This window comes from Lycorma delicatula, chromosome 13 (assembly GCF_047948215.1).
Source record: "Lycorma delicatula isolate Av1 chromosome 13, ASM4794821v1, whole genome shotgun sequence".
NCBI lineage: Eukaryota > Metazoa > Arthropoda > Insecta > Hemiptera > Fulgoridae > Lycorma > Lycorma delicatula.
This window is the reverse complement of record NC_134467.1, coordinates 16,036,272-16,060,069: the sequence shown is the minus strand read 5'-3', so window position 1 is coordinate 16,060,069 and position 23,798 is coordinate 16,036,272. Positions and strand designations below refer to the sequence as shown.

Below are 23,798 nucleotides of genomic sequence, written 5' to 3'. Positions count from 1 at the left end.
AAAAAAATTTGTCTGCAAATTTTGCAGGACATTACTATTTTTTGGCCAACAAAGTAATTGGAATGATTTCTAACTAATTGATTTTCTTATGTGTAATAAATTCAAATTTTTATTAATTTTCATATATTTATATGTTCTTATAATAACGTTTTAAATAATATATATTTTTTTTTATTTGGATATTATGCTAATCATGTATAGTGATGTATCAGTTGCATTTAGAAGTGATACTCATAAGAATTAACATCTAAAGTTTGATTAATCTGAAAATCAGTCAATTTAGTCATTTAAAAGTTTTATGCTATTTTATTATTCTGTTCAATGTATTCAATAATATATATATTATAATCATGCAAAAGTGCTAAAATCAAATAATAAATCCACTAGTAGATATGGCTACTGAACATATTTTAGACATGATAAATATTTAATTTTTTTTTAATAAAATAAAATAGATTAGAAAAAATAAAGACAGATTCATGTTAGTAATATTAACTTAAGTTTTGAACAATTCATAAAGGTAGATCAAGAAATTACCATAAAAAAGTGGTTTAAAAATAAACAGAAAATCTGAAGGAGAATTGGTTAGCAGTATTTTTGGTAGAAGTAAGACAAATTATAGATTTGTAGACAACCCTGCATAATATTTATTTCTTCTATTAATATGTGAATATGGAAAATACAAATTTGGTTTTATGAACAAAATAAATTTTTATCATGATTTATAAATTTATCCATCCAAGAAAAAGAAGAGCTATTCTTAAAATATATATAACGAACTAGCTATGATAAGATTAAACAATAATGAAAGCCGTACTCTATATTAGAAAGTTTTAGGCAAAGATGTAGTTAATTCATGTTGCTTTCTAATTTTAGATTAGATTTTGAAGAAAATTAGTTAAAAATCTAAGTATAGGATAATAACGATTTCATGATGAGGCTTTTATGAAATTAAAATTTGAAGTGCAAAATTATTAAATGATAAGATAAAAATTTATGATATAATACGAAACAATGTAGACCAATCATAAATCGCAGAAAATTAATTTAAAAAAATTATGAAATAATATTTATTCAAAATGTAAATTATTTGTTTAATTATACAACCTAACAAAATACTGTTTACATCATTTAAAGAAATTAGTTTAAAAATTTTCCTAAAGATTGTGTTTGTGGTTTCATAACAAAGATTCGTCTGCAAGGTCGTTATCAAAATAACAAGATGGCTATCCGATGGCTGTAGTGTATTAGTCAGTGTGAATGTGTGTGTGGATTTATATTGCGGTTCCGTAACAGTAATAATCACTTGTTATGCTTTTTCGGATCATCGTTTTAGTGAATTAAATTACTATTTTCATTCTATTAATTAATAAGATAATTCAGCTCTTATTTACTGATTTATAAGAAAAAACATAAATGAGTGTCATTAGTAGTTACTATAAAATTAGATAAATAACTATTAAGTCTGTCTGGTAAGTTTGATTATAGGTTAAATTTAATAAAAAAAATTATTATATCTATTTAATTATAATAATTTGTAATTTGTTAATGATTTATTTGATGCAGAGTTTATATCTCGTTGAAATCTAGGCCATACCTTCGTATTTTTGAGTGTTTGACATTTTATTTTGGCATGTGATACCTGTCAGTTACATCCTTTTCTTGTTTATGTATGTTTTTAATTAATTTCAATTGTAAATCAATCTCTAGTTTAATATTTAATAATATATTAAATTCACTTACTATATTATTTTATTTTTCATTGATGGTTTTTTTTTGTGGTAATTAATGTTGGAACATCAATACATCGTTTCACCCTCTGGTTTAGAAAAATTCGTTTTCTGGCAGAGATCTCTTAACGAAAAGTATAACTTAAAGTTATTATTTTATTATTTTAAAATTCAATTCTGTTAATTACTGTTTTTGTTGTTATAAAAATTATATTCTTATTTACCGTTTGCTTAACTTATTTACGTATAAATATCTGTTATTTTATTTGTAATGATATTTCTAAATATTATGAATCTACTTTGTTAGAAAAAAAATTCGGCAATATTCAATTAAATAAATACATTTTTAGGTGATTGTATATCATTTTAATTAAAAAAATTGAAATCATAGTAAAAAAAAATTACTCCTAAAAATAGTAATTACAAATTAAAAATAATTCATATTTTTTTATTGGCAGTAAATATATAAATTGTTAATTTTGTCATTATTCAGCTATTTATAATGATTAAAATTGGAAATTATTATTACCTTTGTGATAACTATTATTATTCATTACTATCTTTCTTTACACATTTTCTTATCAAAACAAAAACAATTTAAATAGTTTTAGGATTTTTTTTTTTTGTTAAACTATTTTAAGTGTATACTAATTAACAGAAACTCAATTCTGTGATAAAATACTAGTAAAATAAAGTTAAATATAATCTCAAATGATGATACATGTCTCCTATTTTAATAGAAAATTAATTTAAAAATGAAATTAAATATTCACCTTTTAACTCTGTTGTAATGATTGAAAGAAAAATATTTCCATTCAAATAATAACATATTTAGAAAAAAAATTAAGTTTCAAGTTGATAATAATATTATTATGGGTTAGAAAATTTTTTGAGATAGAGAGTTTATTAAACATAAATAATTTTATGATTAAGTTCAACTAATTTATATTAATAAAAATATATTAATTTTTAAGGGTTGGTATTTATTTGAAACAGAAATCTAGTTGTTCTTAAATTCATATTTCTGATTTATTACATTTTTGATAAACCAAAAAGTAGGCATGACCACAAACATTTTTATTAATTCTCACCTTTAACATGTAGCATCCTCAATATATCACCATCACTCGTCTATCTTTTTTATTTATTTTTTTATTAATAGAATAAATTATACAAAAAACTGCTACGTGAAATTTCTTGATTATAGGTTAAATTTTCCATTTTGAGTACTGCTTACTTAACTGAGCGTCATTCTTTTATTATATGTTGATATGTTTCGGTATAACTACATTGTCAAAACTTGTTATACTGATAAGTACAAAAACTTATTGTAATGATAATTACAAAAAGTTATTAACACTTAAGTAGGTTATAGTAAACTTATAGTAAAATAAGTTTTGGCAATGTAGTTATTCCGAAACGCATCAACATATAATAACGAATAAAGCTAAGGAAGGAAAACAGTACTCAACGTAGAAATCTTAGTGTTCTTAGCAGAAGATATAATAATAATAATAATTATTCTTAATAATAAGTATAGATTACATTTTTTATATTATATAAAAACCAAATAGAGGCCAGCTACACCTTTTTTGTTGAATAATTTGTTAGGATTCTATGTATTCTATTTTTTAAACTATTGTAACATTTTAGAAATTTTTACCCCATTATTACAAGAGATAATATAAACAAATTCTAAAATTTGAATCATTTAAAACATCCAGATTGTTCATCCAAAATCATGCTACAATTTATTTTAAAATGAATAAACAAAGAAGTATCAGATATATTATTTCTTTCGTTTTCCTGTTTAGCCTCTGGTAACTATCGTTTAGATAATACTTCAGAGGATGAATGAGGATGATATGTATGAGTGTAAATGAAGTGTAGTCTTGTACATTCTCAGTTCGACCAATCCTGAGATGTGTGGTTAAGTGAAACCCAACTGCCAAAGAACACCGGTTTGCACGATCTAGCATTCAAATCCATGTAAAAATAACTGGCTTTACTAGGACTTGAACGCTGGAACTCTTGGCTTCCAAATCAGCTGATTTGGGAAGACGCATTCACCACTAGACCAACCCGGTGGGTCAGATATATTATTTAAACTTCAATTGTTTAACTACTTTCTTTCCGGTTTTTTTTATTGGCAGCTGTGTTTTTTCCTCTGAAATATAATTTGTCCAATAAAGAAATCAAATGTAAAGATTTGTATTGTTACAAAATTTGTGAAATATTATCCTGTTACTCGTTAAAATGTTACGTAAAAATTTTTTAAAGATAGATTTTTGAATAATATAAATACACCATTTAAAACTAGTTTATATATTCGATTCTCTCTATAATCAATTTCTGTAATAATTTCATAGTTATCTTTGGAGAAGTAAATACCTGGCGTGATGCAAATAAATTTATACGAAATGACACATGACAGAATATTTTAAAAATTCAAAATTTAATTTATCGATTTGTTTATATTTCTGAATGTGCAATCATTGTTAAAATAATTAGTTTCTTATTCTTACAAACATTAAAATATTATTCCTTTATCAAATCAGACAACAGAATTGTTTTTATATAACTCAACAGAATACTTTGACTTATCAGAAGTGGCTCTTATACTCTCGATGTCATTTTTAATAAATAACCAAACCATTTTAAAAAATCTTTTTAAGGATTTATTTAAAATACAATTAAACAATTTTGTTTTACCAGAAGAATATTACTCCTGTAGTTAAGTTCTTTTTTAATAATATTAATTAAACATTTTTAAAAACCTTATTCTCTGTACCCATTTACATGTTCATAAATATATACTTAAATAATTTTTTTAATGACATCTGAAATTGTTCGTTTTTTATGTTTACACAACTGTCCCAAAAAAGACTGGAGTGTATTTGGATTTGCAATGTATTGGACTGTATGTATGTATGTTTGTTTCCGCGTAACAGCTCAGTGGCTGAAGTAATTTAGATGTATGTCCCTGCATCGGAATCCTTATGTTACAGGGAGTTTCATAGGCTATATAAAAAAAAAAAAATAAATATATATATATATATATATATATATATATAGTGATTGAGATTTGCCAGTTGAAGCACAAACTTTTATGAATTGAATTAATGAACTGTGTACTGTGCACCTCTATCACTGTGCTAGCTGGGTTTGAACTGAATGATTCGAATCAATCAAATGAATAATATTACAAAAATAATTTACGTTAAATAAAATAATATTAAATTAATTTCTGTTTAACAATAATGGGCTCCCTGTGGGGAAAAATACGTTTTTCTCTTTTTTTCTTTGGAATATAATTTCTAATGGTGATTGGTTTTATTCGAATCTCTTTATGAAGATTTTTTTGTTGTTTCTAAACTCAAAAAGTCACAGTGCTGTATTAATTAAATGATTCCATTTCATTTCTGTCTCAGTTTATTAATGTGTTTGGGCGATTTCATGCAGGAGTAGGAAATAATAAGCCTATTTATTGCTTTTCATAGTTTTACTTGATATCTTAAGACTGGATTAACTGACTTTTATGAAATTTTATACAATGATTTTTGAATATACATCATTGATGCTGTTTAATTTTTGTTGTAATTGCTTAAGGGGATGAGACGATACGGACATATGACTTTCGTAACCTAACATTTTATTTAGGTAGATTAATTCTTTTTTACTTAATTTTTTACTTGTATTCTACGTACTTTAATATTTTATTTTATTTTATTTTCCTTTTAATTAGTAATCTGTTGAAGTTGAAACTGGAAAATTTATATTATTCTTTGATAGCTTTTTTAACTCGTTTTTAAAACTAATTTATGACTAAAATGTAAGCTAAATTATTGTGAATTTTAATGTAGTAGTAAGGACTTCATCTATGCCATTCATTGTTTCTTCTAAATCCTTTTTACTCTCGGCTAGAATTACTATATCATCAGCAAATCGTAGCATCTTTATCTTTTCACCTTGTACTGTTACTCCGAATCTAAATTGTTCTTTAACATCATCATCAGAACTGCTAGTTCTATGTAAAGATTAAAAAGTAACAGAGATAGGGAACATCCATGTCAGACTCCCTTTCTTATTACGGCTTCTTTCTTATGTTCTTCAATTATTACCATTGCTGTTTGGTTCCTGTAAATGTTAGCAATCGTTTTTCTATCTCTGTATTTGAACCCTAATTTTTTTAAAATGCTGAACATTTTATTCCAGTCTACGTTATCGAATGCCTTTTCTAGGTGTATCAATGCCAAGTATGTTGGTTTGTTTTTCTTTAATTTTCCTCTACTATTAATCTGAGGCCTAAAATTTCTTCCCTTGTTCCTATACTTTTCCTGAAACCAAATTGGTCTTCTCCTAACACTTCTTCCACTCTCCTCTCAATTCTTCTGTATAGAATTCTAGTTAAGATTTTTGATGCATGACTAGTTAAACTAATTGTTCTATATTCTTCACATTTATCTGCCCCTGCTTTCTTTGGTATCATGACTATAACACTTTTTTGAAGTCTGACGGAACTTCCCCTTTTTCATAAAAAATATTTAGTATGAATTCTTTTCTTTTCTTTTTTTTGGAGAGGATAAATTTTAAAGTAATAATTTTTGCAAATTAATATTATATAATTATTTTCCTTTTGAAAAATGTTAATAAAAATAACAAAATACTTTTCACTTGTAAAAATGTTATGAGTTTATTTTAAATTAGATTAATTATTAAAACAGGTGCTTGTATAATTTGTTACTTGTATGATGATGACATCGCATGTCAACTCTTGTAAATTTCTTTTTTTTTTTATTATAATACTTCATTTAAGGCACTCTGCGAAATCATTTTTATAAATTTTTATGTAAAAAAAATAATTTAATAAGTATTTTAATTCGTAAAAGTATTTAAACAATTTATTTTTTTTTAAATAAATTTTGTTTTAAACATATTTTTTAAATATTTATTATAAATAAATATTATTTATTTATTTTTTTAAAAATATATTGTTTTAATACATTTTTATGTATTAATGAAAGAGTGTAGAATAATATTTTAGTAGAATTGTTCTGTAACTTGTTAACTTCTATAATATAATTTAACCACACCCTAACCTTGTATAAGATATAATGGTATATAATTTTGATGACACTCAATTTCAGATTATACGTAATTTGATTTTCATAAAATTTATTTAGTAAGGGGAAAATCCACCTGTAATTGAAATGAGTAAAGAATCATGTTGTGCAATACAATCATGTATTGTATTGGAATACATGACAGTTGACATTGTATTGCAATACAATCATGTCAAATTGTATCATTTATTGTACTAGGATACCAGTAATATATAAATAAATTATGACTCAGGTTAATGGTTAACCTGAGTTAACCTGGTTACTTGTGGACAATATGTTAAATAATATAGGTTACAAAATAAAAAAATCTCTTTCGGCATACCAGAAGGCGGAGGTAGATTTCACTGGTGCTAAATAGGGGATAAAAAAGATTTCCACCTTAAAGTTAAGAAAAACTTCAAATTTACGCAACACAACAATGGTTGCGTGTGAAAAAAGTTTCACATTTTAGCATACGACAAGCCCCGTCTTCTTACAATTCCAGCATCATTTTGTAATTAAAAGAAATAAGACTGGTTAAGAAAAACGTTGTATTTACAATCCAGTTATATATGGACTCTTATCACCTTCGAAATAGTTCTCTTGGGAAACCATGCAATGCTTCAAATGGTTTTCCCACTCGTCATAGCAGTGTTAAAACCCAGAAACCAGAATATCCTTCAGATGCTTGGTTAAATTCTTTTTATGTTTTCTAATGTTCCAAAGTGGTGTCCTTTCAGGTATTTTTTTAAAGTCGGGAACAGGAAAAAGTCACACGGACTCAAGTCAGGTGAATAAGGGATTTGAGAAACTACAGGAATGTTTTTCTTTGCCAAAAACTCATCAGTTGAGTGTGTAGTATGACAAGGTGCATTGTCATGATACAACATCTATAATGGCTGGTGTTACTTTTTTGCATTCTTTCAAGAATTTTTTGGTAAACATATTGATTTAGTCTGTCCTGTAGACAAAAACTCCTTATGGACAATTCCATTACTATCGAAGAAACAAATTAGTGTGGTTTTGATTTGCTCATTTTTGATTTTTTTGAACATAGTGAGTTTGAAGTGTGCCACTCCTTGGCATTTTATTTCTGGATCGTACTCAAATATCCAGGATTCATCACCAGTAATAACATTTTTTTAGGAAATCAGGATCAGTTTCAATTTGCTCTAGAAGATCACGGCACACTTCTATCCTGTTGTTTTTCTGTTCAACAGTGGGATTTTTTGGGACCAATTTTTCACAAACCTTTTTCATGTCCAATTTGATGGACTGTGGTACGGTTCAAATTCAATTGTTCTGCAATCATTCTGACAGTTAATCACCGGTCATACCATATCAAGTCTCTGATTTGCTCAACATTGACATCATTTTTTGACTCTTCTAGAGCGTTGATCATTCGCAACTGATTCCAGGCCATCTGAAAATGCTTTAAATTACCTAAAAACTCGTGACAGAGCGTCAACTCCTTATGCCCTTTTCAATTTTGAAAATGTTTCAGTACCATTCTCATAGATTTTAACACAAAACTTGATTGCACATTGTTGCTCATAATTAGTATACTCATTTATGTTGTAATGCTCAACAAAAACTCATTTCACGAATCATCTCTTTACGTCTCACGTGGCAACAACACATTAAAAATATTAATAATTAACATAAATCAGCTGTTCATATAACCATATGTTTACTAGTAACTTTACAGTGTTGCCACTTTGGCTGCCAAAAAAAAAAAAACGAGTCTTATTACTTTATTTACAGACCTCGTAGTTTTAAGTAAAGTTTTAATATTGCATAATTTTTAATGTAAAAATGTCATTTAATATAGGTGATCAAATCGGAACCAAATTTTTTTATTAAATATTTTAATCTTTTTTCAAATACCTAATTAAGTCATTATTATTTTTAAAAAAACTTGTGTTGTGTTTGAAATTAAAATCTTTAAAGGAAATGTCTGGAAAAATTAGCAATCCTTTGGGAGCTTTTATCTTTGTTTTGAAAATGTTGTTCCATTATTGGGATGTTTTAAATATATTTTTAACTTTACAACGGGGATCAGTTAAATACTTTATATATTTGTTGTTTATTTGAATTCTTTTATTTACCATTTTATACTATAGATAGGCAAGGGTTTTCTTTAAAATTTAATCCACATTTATATTAATTATATTGAAATGTATATGTTTTGATGTTTTGTATTAGAAAAGTATATTTACAGTTTTGGTATTGGTATTGAGTGACATCATGGCCATTTTGTTACCCAAAAAATGCATTTAAAATGTTCAGGTCATATCAAAATCGTTATAAATTTTAAATAATTTAAAATTAGAAGATTGATATGTATTCAGAAACTTCATTTCTATGATTTTTTGGCTTTTTAATTAGTATCAAATATAATTTGAGGTAAAATATCACGTAAAAATATCAAATTTAAATTTGATATTTCCACATTAGATAAGTTGTGATGTTATGTAATCAAATAAAATTATACAAATTTTAACCGTAGGATAGATTAAGAGAAAACAAGCAAACTACAAAACAAAAAAAAAATTATACAAATTCTCTAAATTAAGTTGGTTATTTTATAAATTTACACGTGTTTCAGTAAAATTTGATAATTTTTTTATTATATTTAACATCGAAATGGGAAAATAAGGTACAAGTATGTTTATATCAAGGCTTTAACAAGCTGCCACATGGAAAAAAAATTCGTTATAACTTTTTACAGGATTTGTTTAATTCGGTGGATGCAGAAATAAGTATTCGATTCTTCTCATCATGGATAAAAGTATTCTGATCTAAGAGATAGTAGGTGGAATTAATGCTAACATCTTGAATGGGTTAGGGTTTTTGTTATTGTCATATTACTTTCCCGGTTATATAGTTGTATTATATAGTCATACAAAATACTTTAAAGGAAAGGTTTGCTAATTGGATAAAATTTTCCTTGTTGAGGTTTATATAGATCTTGATATTTCATGACCATGTAAAAAAAAAAAAAATTCAGACTTGAAAATTTCTGGAAGGATTTATGTATGTTGGCCTTTTTTTTGCTTGATATCTCCATACTGATTGGATCGATTTGGATGACATTGGAAATGATGATTTCTATATTGGGCATTGACGCTATCTAATTTTGATCACAAATAGTCAAGGAGACTTGATGATTGTTCCTATTTTTCAAAATTTTACTTAAAGGTTGGTAAATTATTTTCTATAATTTAATGTTTCTTTGATAGCTAAGGTCTGATAGTATTTGGTCATATTAAAACTCCATATGGTTTTACCCAATGGGGTTAAAAATGGGAGTAAAACCCAAAGGGGTTTTTTAACCTGTAGGGTAAAAAATGTGTTTTTCTTTTTTGTTGTTTCTGGACTCAGTCACATCTTTGTTATAATTAGTTGATCCTTAATATTAGTACATAATATCATGTACTTAATATCAAATATTAATATCATAATATCAGGAAGAGGAAATATGCCCTCACCCTCATTCAGACACCACAGTCAACACATACCGACCACACACACTCCCACAAGGTACCTCACATCAGACTAAAATCACACCACACACTCCACTATATCCGGTCATCACTCCAGAATACATACCTCACACCACACACTCATCACATCACATCAATCAGTCACATAAACATAGGTAATTGAATTCTCTGTAGGAAATTTACTTTGCCCCTGGCAAATTGGTAATGGTGAGTGAAGCGAGTTCTGCGGCCATGGGATGGGCCCCGAGGAACCTCTGAGTTGACTTCTGGATTTGTCTGGGCTGACCTGGGTCCAGGTTCTATCTAGACAGGCCGGGTAGTAATATATATATATATATATATATATATAAAACATGACTCAAATAATTTTCATTAATGCCTCCTATATTAATTTTTGGTTTATCTTTTTAATATTTTCTCTAAATATATTTAACTTACCATTATTACAATTAATATCGACTTAAATTGCACTATTTTTTAACTTTTAATTAATTGGGTATTTTTATATGCTGTTTTAATGAAGGCTTTATCACGGTTATGTTCGATTCACCCAGGAAAATGGTTGAACCTACCGGGTTGGTCTAGTGGTGAACGCGTCTTCCCAAATCAGCTGATTTGGAAGTCGAGAGTTCCAGCGTTCAAGTCCTAGTAAAGCCAGTTATTTTTACACGGATTTGAATACTAGATCGTGGATACCGGTGTTCTTTGGTGGTTGGGTTTCAATTAACTATACATCTAAGGAATGGTCAAACTGAGAATGTACAAGACTACACTTCATTCACACTCATACATATCATCCTCATTCATCCTCTGAAGTATTATCTAAACGGTAGTTACCGGAGGATACAGGAAAAGAAAGGAAAAAAAGGCAAATGGTTGGGCAATTCCTTTTTTTTATCCTTATAGTTATGTATCTACTCATTCTTGATGACATGATGTATTATTATATACCAAACAGAATAAAAAATTTATTTATTTAAGTAAATTAATCAATTTTTATAGATGCACTGAATGTAGGAACGTTGTTGAGTTCCTCATATTGAGACATAAAAGATTTGGTATCATTTAAAATAATAATTATAAATAATACTTACAGTGTTACAAGGGTATCTTGGCTTTCAGTAAAAGTAGTTCCATCTTGTGTATTAAAAAGTTTCTTCTTACGTCGTCTAATTGCTTTGTGTGGAATAATTTTAAAACATTTTCTTCGTTTCAATTGTGGTGTTTCATTGAACATTATCGGTATCAAATCGTTCATTATTTAATTATTATAATCATTTTTAATATAATACGTAAATTTTTTTTTTATTGTCTATTTAATTTTTAAATATCACTTCATTTATACATAAAAACAGATTATACCACTTGAAACCGTCACTTTATTTTAAAAAATATGTATAAGTAAATCACTTTTATTTATAAATTTATTATTTTTTTTTAAATCACTATATATTATAATAATTTAAACCACTTTTATTTTAATTTTTATATATTAAAAGAATGTCTATCCACACATTCTTTCGCGTTATCATTTCCTTATGTATATATTTATAAAAAAAAACTTGTGTAATATTTAATTGATTTAAATATTGCGTTTTGCTATTAATAATATATATATATATGAAATTTTTGTAGATTTAAATATATATTTAAATGATTTAAAACATAATATTGTATATATATGAAATAATACAGAAAATATTTAATACACCTATAAAACTTTACATTCAGTTGAACACTGAACTGTATGAGTCAAACGTAACTAACAAAGTGGTTGGCTGTTATCATAAAATTTGTTACTTTATTTATCTTTATTGCAATAGATAAATTAAAATGTTTCCTCAGTAACAATATTTAACGTTTTAAGTGCTTATTGATATAACAAACCTGTTGTTATCAGCTATTGTTTTAAAAGTCATTATTTTTTTACCATTTTTTTTTTCTTTATATATCATTATTTATGTAGATTTTTTTTCACAATTAACTCATGCATTTTTATGATAATTTTTTAATAATTATTATTATTAAGTATGTAAATATATTTAAAAATAATTGATGCCGTGGAGGAGTGGTAGCATCGCAGTCTTTAATCCAGGGATCCTGTGTTTAAATCCCAGTCAAGCATGCCATTTTTTATACGCTAAAAAATTTCATTTCCATATTTCAACATACAAGCTTATCAAAACCTTTGGTAGTGAATTAATGAATTAATTCATCATTACAACAAAAAAAAAAACAGGCAAATTATTGCATGACTTTTCCAACAGAGAGTTAGAGACAAAAAACAAAAAAAAAATAGAATATATGTTTTTTAGAGTGGAGAATAAATTTCAAGAAAAATTTTCAAAAAATATTCATATATCAGGGAAGCTTAACAAATTTGCTTTAGTAAAATTTTTTTGTAAATCTAACAACTCCTTCGATCAAGATTCTCTTTCTCTATTTAGCCTCTGGAACCACCGTAAGGTATTATTTCAGAGGAGATGATATGTGTGAATGTAAATGAAGTGTAGTCTTGTACAGTCTCAGGTTGACCGTTTGTGAGATATGTGTTTAATTGAAATCCAACCGCCAAAGAACACCAGTATCCACGATCTAGTATTCAAATCTGTATAAAAGGAACCGGTTTTACTAGGATTTGAACCTTAGAACTATCGACTTTGAAATAAAAATGCTAAAATAAGAAAAAGAACATTTTCAAAAAACTTTTCTCCATTTTAGGTCTAGGGTCCGTAATTAAATAAAAAATACAAATATTTCATGATAGCTTTATATATAAAGAATAAAACTTTTAAAAATATTTAAATCTAAGGGAGCTAGAGTGAAAGAATGAAAAAACATATATTTTAATTTTAAGAGGTGGGGATTGATATTTTGAAAAAAATAATTTTGAATTATCAATATATTTATTGTAGGTAACAAATTTGGTTTAAGTCTTTTCTAATATAGCTCAGAAGAAAATTAAAAATGGCTTTTTTATGATATCCCCCTGTCTTCTTACTGAATTTAAAAAAAAAAAATTAATATGATCAGTGCCTCATATATATATAAATATATGAGCCAAATTTTAAGAAAATTAATATTCAGTCCTGAGGTATAAGGCCAAAAACAGGTAACATACATTCATATGTATTTTTGGTTTAATTGAACTATTTGGTCCCTCAAACATAAAAATTTGCAAAAAAGTGATACCCTTCGTAACTCACTCTTTCTTTTTCTGTTTTAGCCTCTGGAACCATTGTAAGGTATTACTTCAGAGGATGAATGAATGAGGATAACATATGTTGAATGTGAATGAAGTGTAGTCTTGTTCAGTCTCAGGTCGAACATTCCTGAGATTTGTGGTTAATTGACATCCAACCCCCAAAGAAGATTAGTATATACGATCTAGTATTCAAATCCGTATAAAAGTAACTGTCTTCACTAGGATTTCAACCTTAGAACTCTGGATTTTGAAATCAGCTGATTTGCGATGACGAGCTCACCACAACATACTTTTTCTGTTTAGCCTCTGGAACCACCATAAGGTATTAATTCAGAGGATGATATGTATGAATGTAAATGAACTGTAGTCTTGTACATTCTCAGGTCGATCGTTCCTGAGATTTGTGGTTAATTGAAATCCAACCACCAAAGAACATTAGTAACTATGATCTAATATTCAAATCCGTATAAAAGTAACTGTCTTTACTAGGATTTCAACCTTAGAACTCTCGATTTTGAAATCAGCTGGTTTCCAATGACGAGCTCACTACTAGACCATTCTTTTTCTGTTTGGCCTCTGGAATCATCATAAGGTATTAATTCAGAGGACGATATGTATGAATGTAAATGAACTGTAGTCTTGTATATACTCAGGTCGATCGTTCCTGAGATTTGTGGTTAATTGACATCTAGCCACCAAAGAACATTAGTATCTATGATCTAGTATTCAAATCTATATAAAAGTAACTGTCTTTACTAGGATTTCAACCTTAGAACTATTGACTTTGAAATCATCTGATTTGCAATGATGAGTTTACCACTAGACCAGCCTATTCGGTTATATACTCTTTGTAACTAGAGTTGGATCAGCAAAATCAGGCAAACAAGATAAACCGGCAAAAGCAATATTTATTTAAGTAAAATAATGTATTTATAATTAATTACATAGAAATAATTGTTTAAAAAAATGAGTAATATTACAAATCGGTTGTAGGGAAAAGATCTGTAAAATAGGTTTTAAAATTTTATCATCACTTTAATGTTTAATCTACACCTCTTTGATGGGTATATGTTATGAAATATGATGTATTGGATCAATGTAAAAAGCCTCTAATTCTGAAGCTAAGAAAGAATAATTTTTAATAAGAAAATCCTATCTGAAAAGACAGCTTAGTTCAAGAATTCCATGATCTAATGTGTAGTAATGCCCTTATGGTAATGTTGAATGATCAACATGTCACTAGGCTGATGAGAGAACGGAAATCTCTCTTTTTACATGAAAGGTTAACGAATTTGGAAATGTTTGACAAATTATCTTAGATTTGAATTCCTTGTTAGAAAAACAGCATTGGAGTTGAGGTTTTTAAAATAGAAAATCCTGTTGAATCTGCAATTACTAAATAATTAAAAATGTTAGGGAAATTATTTGTTTTTTTGTACTGTTTTCTAATTGTCTCAATTCTGGAATTTTTCAAAATTTTTTTATTAAATCAATATTTTTAAAATGATTCATATTTATTTCAAGTGTTACATTGCTCATTTACAGTTTAAATATTTTAACAATAAAATATCTTTTAATACTGATAAATTTTCAACCTAGTTTTTTTTTTAAGAATTCTTGTAATAAATTTTCAAATTATTAATTATCTGGTCCGTCAGCTGTAGTTTAGAATTAGTACCATATAAATGTTTAAATATTTAATTTGTAATAATTTAAAATAAACACAGATAAGACTTTATCTGTGTTTATTTTGTCAAGTGGTGAACTCATCATCGCAAATCAGCTGGTTTTGAAGTTGAGAGTTCTAAGGTTCAAATCTTAGTAAAGGCAGTTAGTTACTTTTGTACAGATTTGAATTCTAGATCGTGGATACCAGTGTTCTTTGGTGGTTGGGTTTCAATTAACCACACATCTCAGGAACGATCGACCTGAGAATGTACAAGACTACAGTTCATTTACATTCATACATATCGTCCTCTGAATTAATACCTTATGGTGATTCCAGAGGCTAAACAGAAAAAGAATGGTCTAGTAGTGAGCTCGTCATTGGAAACCAGCTGATTTCAAAATTGAGAGTTCTAAGGTTGAAATCCTAGTAAAGGCAGTAACTTTTATACAGATTTGAATACTAGATCATAGATACTAATGTTCTTTGGTGGCTGGATGTCAATTAACCACACATCTCAGATACGATCGACCTGAGAATGTACAAGACTACAGTTCATTTACATTCATACATATCGTCCTCTGAATTAATACCTTATGGTGATTCCAGAGGCTAAACAGAAAAGAATGGTCTAGTAGTGAGCTCGTCATTGGAAACCAGCTGATTTCAAAATTGAGAGTTCTAAGATTGAAATCCTAGTAAAGGCAGTTACTTTTATATGGATTTGAATACTAGATCATAGTTTCTAATGTTCTTTGGTGGCTAGATGTCAATTAACCACAAACCTCAGGAACGATTGACCTGAGAATGTACGAGACTACAGTTCATTTAAATTCATACATATCATCCTCTGAATTAATACCTTATGGTGGTTCCGGATGCTAAACAGGAAAAATAACAACTATCGTTGTATATATTGAGAGATATCATCTACATCGATTGTCATTGTCAATATAGAGCGTTGTCTATTTTAATATCGACTTCCTCAGACAATTATGAGATTAAATATTATGGAAGGCAGTTACTTTTATATGGATTTGATGAACACTAGAGCGTGGATATTGGTGTTCTTTGATCGTTGGGTTTCAATTAACCACAGATCTTAGGAATGGTCGACCTGAGACTGTACAAGACTACGCTTCATTTACATTCATACATATCATCCTCTGAAGTAATACTTACGTTGGTTCCAGAGGCTAATAATAACAGAAAAAGAAAGAGATCTTTTGTATCTTAGAATTTTACTGAATGGGTTGGTAAATTTTTTAATGTAATTTAATGCCCCCTGAACTGGTTAAGATACCTTCTGATAATGTTTGGTGTTATTCAAACCCTATAAAGGGGTGGGAGCCAAAATCATTTCTTTCTTTTTTTTTTTTTTTTTTTTTTGACACAAAGTCAAAATTCTTCTATTAATTAGATTATTCCATTATAGTTGTATTTTACTTTGGTTGTGTATATTTAGGCGGTAATAGGCTTAATTTTTTTTCATCAGACATGGTTTTGATTGATATATTCAGACAGGATCAACCAACTTTTATGAAATTTTTATAAGATTATTTTTTAATGTAACCCTTCGATGCTATTTAATTTTGGTTACAGTCGGTCAAGGAAGTGGAAAGATGCATTCGCTACCGGTCTTGTATCTCAAAATCTTGTTCAAAGCTCAGAATAATATCTTTAAATAATTCGTTACTTGCATACTTATACGAGATCTGTAAATAAAGTAATGCGACTAGTTTTTTTGGCAGACAAATTGACAGCACTTTAAAGTTACTAGTAAACTTATCTCATAGGAAAGATATGGGAACATATGGTTATATGAACAGATGATTTATATTAAACATTAATATTTTTAGTCTACGTTGCCACGTGAGACGTAAAAAAACTTTTTGTGAAACGAATTTTTGTTGTGCGTTGCGAAAAGTTTTGATCGCAAAAACTTGATCACAAAACTTGATCGCACGTTGTGCGATCAAGTTTTGTGTTAAATTCGGTGAGAATGCTATTGAAACCTTTTCAAAATTGAAAAGTGTTTATGGAGATGACGCTCTGTGACGAGCCCAAGCTTTTAGGTGGTTTAAAGCATTTCCAGATGGCCGGGAATCAGTTGCGGGCGATCTACACTCTGAATAACCGTTAACATCAAAAAGTGACGAAAATGTCGAGCGAATCGGAGAGTTGATACGGTACTACCGTCGAATAACTGTCAGAATGATCGCAGAATAGTTGAATTTGAACCGTACCACAGTCCGTCGAATTGGACATAAAAAAAGTTTGTGCAAAATTGATCCCAAAAAACCTTACTGTTGAACAGAAAAACAACAGGGTAGAAGTGTGCCGCGATCTTCTAGGGCGAATTGAAACCGATCCTGATTTTCTAAAAAATGTTATTACTGGTGATGAATCTTGGATATTTAAGTAAGATCCAGAAACAAAACGCCAGAGCAAGGAGTGACACAGTTCAAACTCACTACGTACCAAAATAACAAAGATGAGCAAATCAAAACCACGTTAATTTGTTTCTTCGATAGTAATGCCATTATCTATAAGTTTTTGCCTGCATGCTTTCTCTCTTTTTCCTGTTTAACCTCCGGTAACTACCGTTTTAGATAATTCTTCAGAGGATGATATGTATGAGTGTAAATGAAGTGTAGTCTTGTACATTCTCAGTTCGACCATTCCTGAGATGTGTGGTTAATTGAAACCCAACCACCAAAGAACACCGGTATCCACGATATAGTATTCAAGTCCGTGTAAAAATAGCTGGCTTTACTAGGACTTGAACGCTGGAACTCTCGACTTCCAAATCAGCTGATTTGGGAAGACGCGTTAACCACTAGACCAACCCGGTGGGTTTTGGCTACATGCTGTAAATCGATATGTTTACCGAGAAATTCATGAAAGATTGCTGAAAAGAGTTGCCCGTGTGCTATCAAAGAACTGCATCATGACAATGCACCTTGTCACACTGCACTCTTAATTAATGAGTTTTTGCCTAAGATAAACATTTCTGTTGCGGCTCAACCACTTTATTCACCTGACTTGAGTCCCTGCGACTTTTTCCTGTTCCCGAATTTTAAAAAAAATTCCTCAAAGGACACCGTTTTGGATCGGTAGAAAACATATTAAAAAAGATGTAACTGACCTTCTGAAGGATATTCTGGTTTCTGAGTTCCAATAGTGGTATGAAGAGTCGGAAAACCGTTTGAAGCGTTGCGTGACTTCCCAAGGGAACTATTTCGAAGGTGATGTATAATTGGATTACAAATAAAAAGTTTTTCTGGACCGGTCTCATTACTTTATTTATAGATCTCGTATACTTTAATGTTCTAATTTTCTTATAAGTTATATTCTAGTAAGGAGACAAAATCCCATTGGTAGGCAGAGTTGCATAACGTTATTTGCAAACCCAGGAATCTCTATGAAAATATTTGCAGTTTTTTTTTTAATTGATTTTATTTTTTATAAAAAGTTTATATATTAAAAAATGTTCTTTTGTGTAGATAAAACTTTTTAATAAATAGACTTTACAAGCTTATGGTACAATTAAATTTTATTTTTATTTGCTTATTATATTATATAATACAATTAATTTGTTTTCCTTATTCATTCTTTTTTTTTGTTATTTATTTTCACTTTAACATTTTGTTGGCACTTGTATATCTATGTATATTGACCCCTGTTTAGTTACGAAGCTTTCAGTATTTCCCCCTTCAGATTTTCTCTCGTCAATTATTTTGCTGTTAGTCTTCCCCCTCCTGTTTTCCGTTCCCCCTTCTTCTTTTCTTCCTTTGTTATACCCCCATCCAGTGTTGTTTTTTATATCACCCTTCATGATACCATCGATTCTCTTTATCATACCATTCTGTTTTAAGTAATACACTTACGATGTTATTGATCAAATCCCCGATTTCATTTATAATGGCATTGTCTTATCGCATGTTTCTTTTTTGTTTTTTCATTATCTTTATATTCCAGTAGAGTTTTAAAATTATTCTTTCGTGATATTTGTTTTTTCAGATTAAAATTTTTTGTCTTCTTTTTCCTATCTTCTTATATTAATTCAATCGTTTAAAAAAATAGTCTATTTAATGGTTATTAAACTTTAAATGGAATTATTTAAAACTAGCCGTTCGGCCCGGCTTCGCTCGGCGTTTTGGTTTTCCAGGTTACCAAAGTTCTTTTTTCAACTGAAAATATTTGTCGTTATCAACTTTACTCTAAGTTAAGAGCTTAATGTTTTTAGAAAAAAATTGATGCAATTTAGATGAGAATCGAAGAAGTGTTAGGAAAATACCAATTGGGTTTTAGAAAAGTATAGGGACCAGGGAAGCAATTTTAGGTTCATGTTAATAGTAGATGGAAGATAAAGGAAAAACAAACAGACATATATGGCATTTATAGATGTAGAAAAGGCATTTAATAACGTAGATTGGAATAAAATGTTCAGCTTTTTAAAAGTTTTAGGGTTCAAGTACAATTGCTAAAATTTACAGGAACCAAATTGCCACAGTAATAATCGAAGAGCATAAGAAAGAATCCGTAATAAAAAAAGGAAGTCGGACAAGGATGTTCCCTATCCCTGTTAGTTTTTAATATTTACATTGAACTAACAGTTAACGATGATAAAGAACAGTTTAGATCCGGAGTAACGGTGCAAGGTGAAAATATAAAGATGCTCCGATTTCCTGATGATATAGTAATTCTAGCCGAGAGTAAAAAGGATTTAGAAGAAACAATGAACGGCATAGATGAAGTCCTACACATGAAAATAAACAAGAAGAAAACAAAAGTAATGAAATGTAGTAGAAATAACAAAGACTGACCGCTGAATGTGAAAATAGGAGGAGAAAAGATTACGGAGGTAGAAGAATTTTGTTATTTGGGAAGTAGAAATACCGAAGATGGACGAAGCAGGACCGATATAAAATCTCGAATAGCCCACCAGGAGAAACGAGTTTTCAATCAGAGATATAATTTTCTTACATCAGAAATCATTTTTAAAAGTATGTGTTTGGAGCTTAGCTTTATATGGAAGTGAAACTTGGTCGATCGGAGTATCTGAGAAGAAAAGATTAGAAGATTTTGAAATGCGGTGCTACAGGAGAATGTTAAAAACCAGACGGGTGGATAAAGTGACAAATGAAGACGTTTGGCAAATAGATGAAGAAAGAAGCATTTGGAAAAATATAGCTAAAAGAAGGGACAGACTTTTAGGCCACATCTTAAGGCATCCTGGAATAGTCGCTTTGATATTGGAGGGACTGGTAGAAGGGAAAATTTGTACAGGCAGGCAATGCTTGGAATATGTAAAACAAATTCTTAGGGATGTGAGATGTGGGGGGTATACCGATGTGAAACGACTGACACTAGATAAGTTATCTTGGAAAGCTGCATCAAACCAGTCAAATGATGACAAAAGCATAAATATGATTGAGGGTATGGTTGGTCACGTATTTCAATTCCTTCATCATTCTCTGTTTATATTTCCCTTATTGTCGTCTGTTTTAGTTACAGTTCTTTTGTAATTTTTCCATAGATTTGACAAATGTCCAGTTACGTTCCTTATATCTCTGCCTTTCTTGGATTTTTTTTTTAACTTCTGGAACCACCGTTAGGTATTGCTTCAGAGGATGAGATGAATGATTTGTAGCGTGTGTGAAAATGCCATGCCTGATCGGGATTCGAACCCGGGACCTCCGTATGAAAGGCCGAGATGCTACCACTCGCGCCACAGAGACCCTTCTTGGATTTACGTTGTTTATTTGTAACTATTTGATCCATTTTTTTACTTACTCTTTTTTTTTATAAATGAAAATTAATCAATAAAAATAAGTGGTTATTGTCGTCTGTTATAACAATAATTTTCAAGGTGGTAATTGAAAAATATTTGAGTAAATTTTAAGAAAGTAATAATTAAGATTTATTCCTTGCTAAGTCCTTGCTTAACCCTACGTCATTAATTATCTGTTGTTTATTTTTAGTTTTACTCCTGCAATGTCCTCTTTATTAAAAAAAAAAAAAAAATTATTTTTAAGGAAGTGAGGTTCTCTCTCTCTCTCTCTCTCTCTCTCTCTCTCTCTCTCTCTAATTAAAAGAAGTCCTACTATAACTTTTTATATAAAAATTAAGGAGTAAATTTGGCGGTCTCTTATGTAATTTGTGCTGGGAAATGGGAAAGAACGGTTTTCCAGAACTTTATAACAACAGTAGTTATTAAGATGTCCGACGTATAACACGAAATTCGGTGTTAAAAAACAAGTTTTTTTTTAGGTTTATTACATGTCAACAGGTTTATTAAATTTCTAATAAATGTGGAAGATTTAGTTACAAAACTTGTAGAGAATTTAATTCTGAGAAAATTAATGTAAATTTAACCGATAGAAAGTAAATAAACATTTTTAAAAATCGAATTGTTTGTTGAAGAAAAACAGAGGAAAGAATAGGCAGAAGATCGTATTATTCTTTCTGTATCTAATAAATATTCTTAATATAGCAAAGAAAGAAAATAAAATACATATAATGATAAATGGTAACAGAATAGCAAACCTCAGTTACAGTATTTGTGCGAAATTCCCTTCGTCACAATGAACCGTATTAATATTTGGTTTGGCATTATTTATGACAAAATTCTGGGACTATTTGTTTTCAATGAAAACCTTACGGGAGAAACACGTTCGTTTCATGAAAAATAATTTTTTTTTCTGTTTAACCTCCGGGTCCACCGTTAGGTATTGCTTCAGAGGATGAGATGAATGATTTGTAGCGTGTGTGAAAATGCCATGCCTGATCGGGATTCGAACCCGGGACCTCCGGATGAAAGGCCCAGACGCTACCACTCGCACAACGGAGGCCGGCACGAAAAATAATTTACAGGCTGTTTTGTTGGATGTACCTTTACAGACTAGAATGTAAATGACTTAACAGCACGATGTTGCAACGCTACATTTTTTTTAGTAACTAGAAATCACTAGAATGCTAATCTCTTAAACTAGATTGGACGTGGTGGAGCTATAGATTAGCCATTACGATCACTTGACTCAACGCCACTAGATTACTTCATCTGGGACCTTATGAGAACGATATTATATTGAAAAAATGTTAATACTAATGAAGTCATAGTCAGTGAAATACGAAACGATTCTGAGATGATACGGAAAGCCACCGGACATACGAGGTGTGTGAGAAAAGTAATGAGATTGGTAACACTGCGAGCGATCTGGCAACGCTGTGTCTACCGGTCTGTGCTAGACCGGTTTGTTTATCCCTTCCACATACTCAGTACGAGTTTTAACTCCGTTCAGTCAACGCATTATTTTTTACAGCGACATCAGTGAAGTTGTGTTACGAAAATGGAGAATCGGAATTTAGAGCGACGTTGTACAATTAAATTTTGTGTTAAACTTGGGGAATCAGCGAGTGTGACCTTTGAAAAGTTGAAACAGGCCTAAGGAGAACATTACTTATCAAGAGCACAAGTTTTCTCCCGAAAAAAATCATTTTTGGAAGGTAGAGAACACGTTGAAGATCAGCCTCGCTCAGGGAGATCTTAGACTTCAAAATCTGACGAAAACGTCGAGCGTATGAGGGTTTTTGTGAGATCAGACCGTCGTTTAACAATAAGGATTATGAGTGAATAGTTAAATTTAAACGCTTTCACCGTACATCAAATTTTGACTGGCGATTTGGACGTGCGAAGTTGGTGCCGAAAAACCTCACAACGAAACAATCGAAGAAATGTGTGCGTTGATCTTCTTGAGAGGATCGACAATGACCAAGAGTTCGTCAATCGTGTGTTCACAAGTGATGAATCCTGGATATTGGAGTACGATCCTGAAGCAAAGCGGCAAAGCGAAGAGTGGCACACTCCGTCATCTCCTCGACCGAAAAAATATCGAATGAGCAAATCAAAGATGAAAACCGTGCCGATTTGCTTTTTTGACAGTAGGGATATCGTGCATAAAGAATTTATTCCTCCAGTACAAACTTTCAACCAAGGTTTTTACAAAGGTGTCCTTGAAAGGTTCAGGAAATATTCGCGCGAGACATTGCAGACAAGTGGATGCTTCATCATGACAATGCCCCGTTGTCACACGGCCATTTCCATCAGGGAATTTTTAATCTCAAAACGCATTTTTACGGTTCCTCAAGCCCCCTAATTCATCTGATTTGAGTCTTTGTGGCTTTTTTCGTTTCCCGAAATTGAAACGTGTCTTAAAAGGACGTCATTTTGGGACTCTGGAGAACATTCAAAAGACTGTGACCGACCAGCCCTACCGGTTGAAGCCTTCCAGCGCTGCTATCAGGAGTGGGAACAACAACTCCGCCGGTGTATAGCTGCCCAAGGTAACTACTTTGATGAGGATAATATTGTTGTTTGAAAAAAATAAAAATTTTGGTAAGTAAAAAGTGTCATTACTTTTCTCACACACCTCGTATTTTACGTCGGGTTGTGTGCTGGGTAGATTTTGAAGGAGGGAATTTCGAACAGTTACTGTAATTGAGGTTTGTTACGTCATTTCATGTATTTTATATTTTGGTTTTGTTATATTAAGAATAATGTTTATTTGGTACAGAAAGAATTAC

At 29.8% G+C, this 23,798-nt stretch overlaps 2 protein-coding genes across 4 annotated transcripts in view; one reads left to right on the top strand and one right to left on the bottom strand.

Moving 5' to 3' along the window:
- CenB1A (Centaurin beta 1A) overlaps window positions 1-11,689 on the bottom strand; it is an 88,056-nt gene extending 76,367 nt beyond the window's left edge. For both annotated transcript variants that reach the window (XM_075381211.1, XM_075381210.1), the window contains exon 1: window positions 11,433-11,689. In XM_075381211.1, the coding sequence (XP_075237326.1) occupies window positions 11,433-11,596 (164 nt within the window). In that variant the 5' untranslated portion in view covers window positions 11,597-11,689. The remainder of the gene's footprint in view (window positions 1-11,432) is intronic.
- Hecw (Hecw ubiquitin protein ligase) overlaps window positions 1,244-23,798 on the top strand; it is a 284,709-nt gene continuing 262,154 nt past the window's right edge. For both annotated transcript variants that reach the window (XM_075381206.1, XM_075381207.1), the window contains exon 1: window positions 1,244-1,472. The gene's annotated coding sequence lies outside the window, so the exon portion shown is untranslated. The remainder of the gene's footprint in view (window positions 1,473-23,798) is intronic.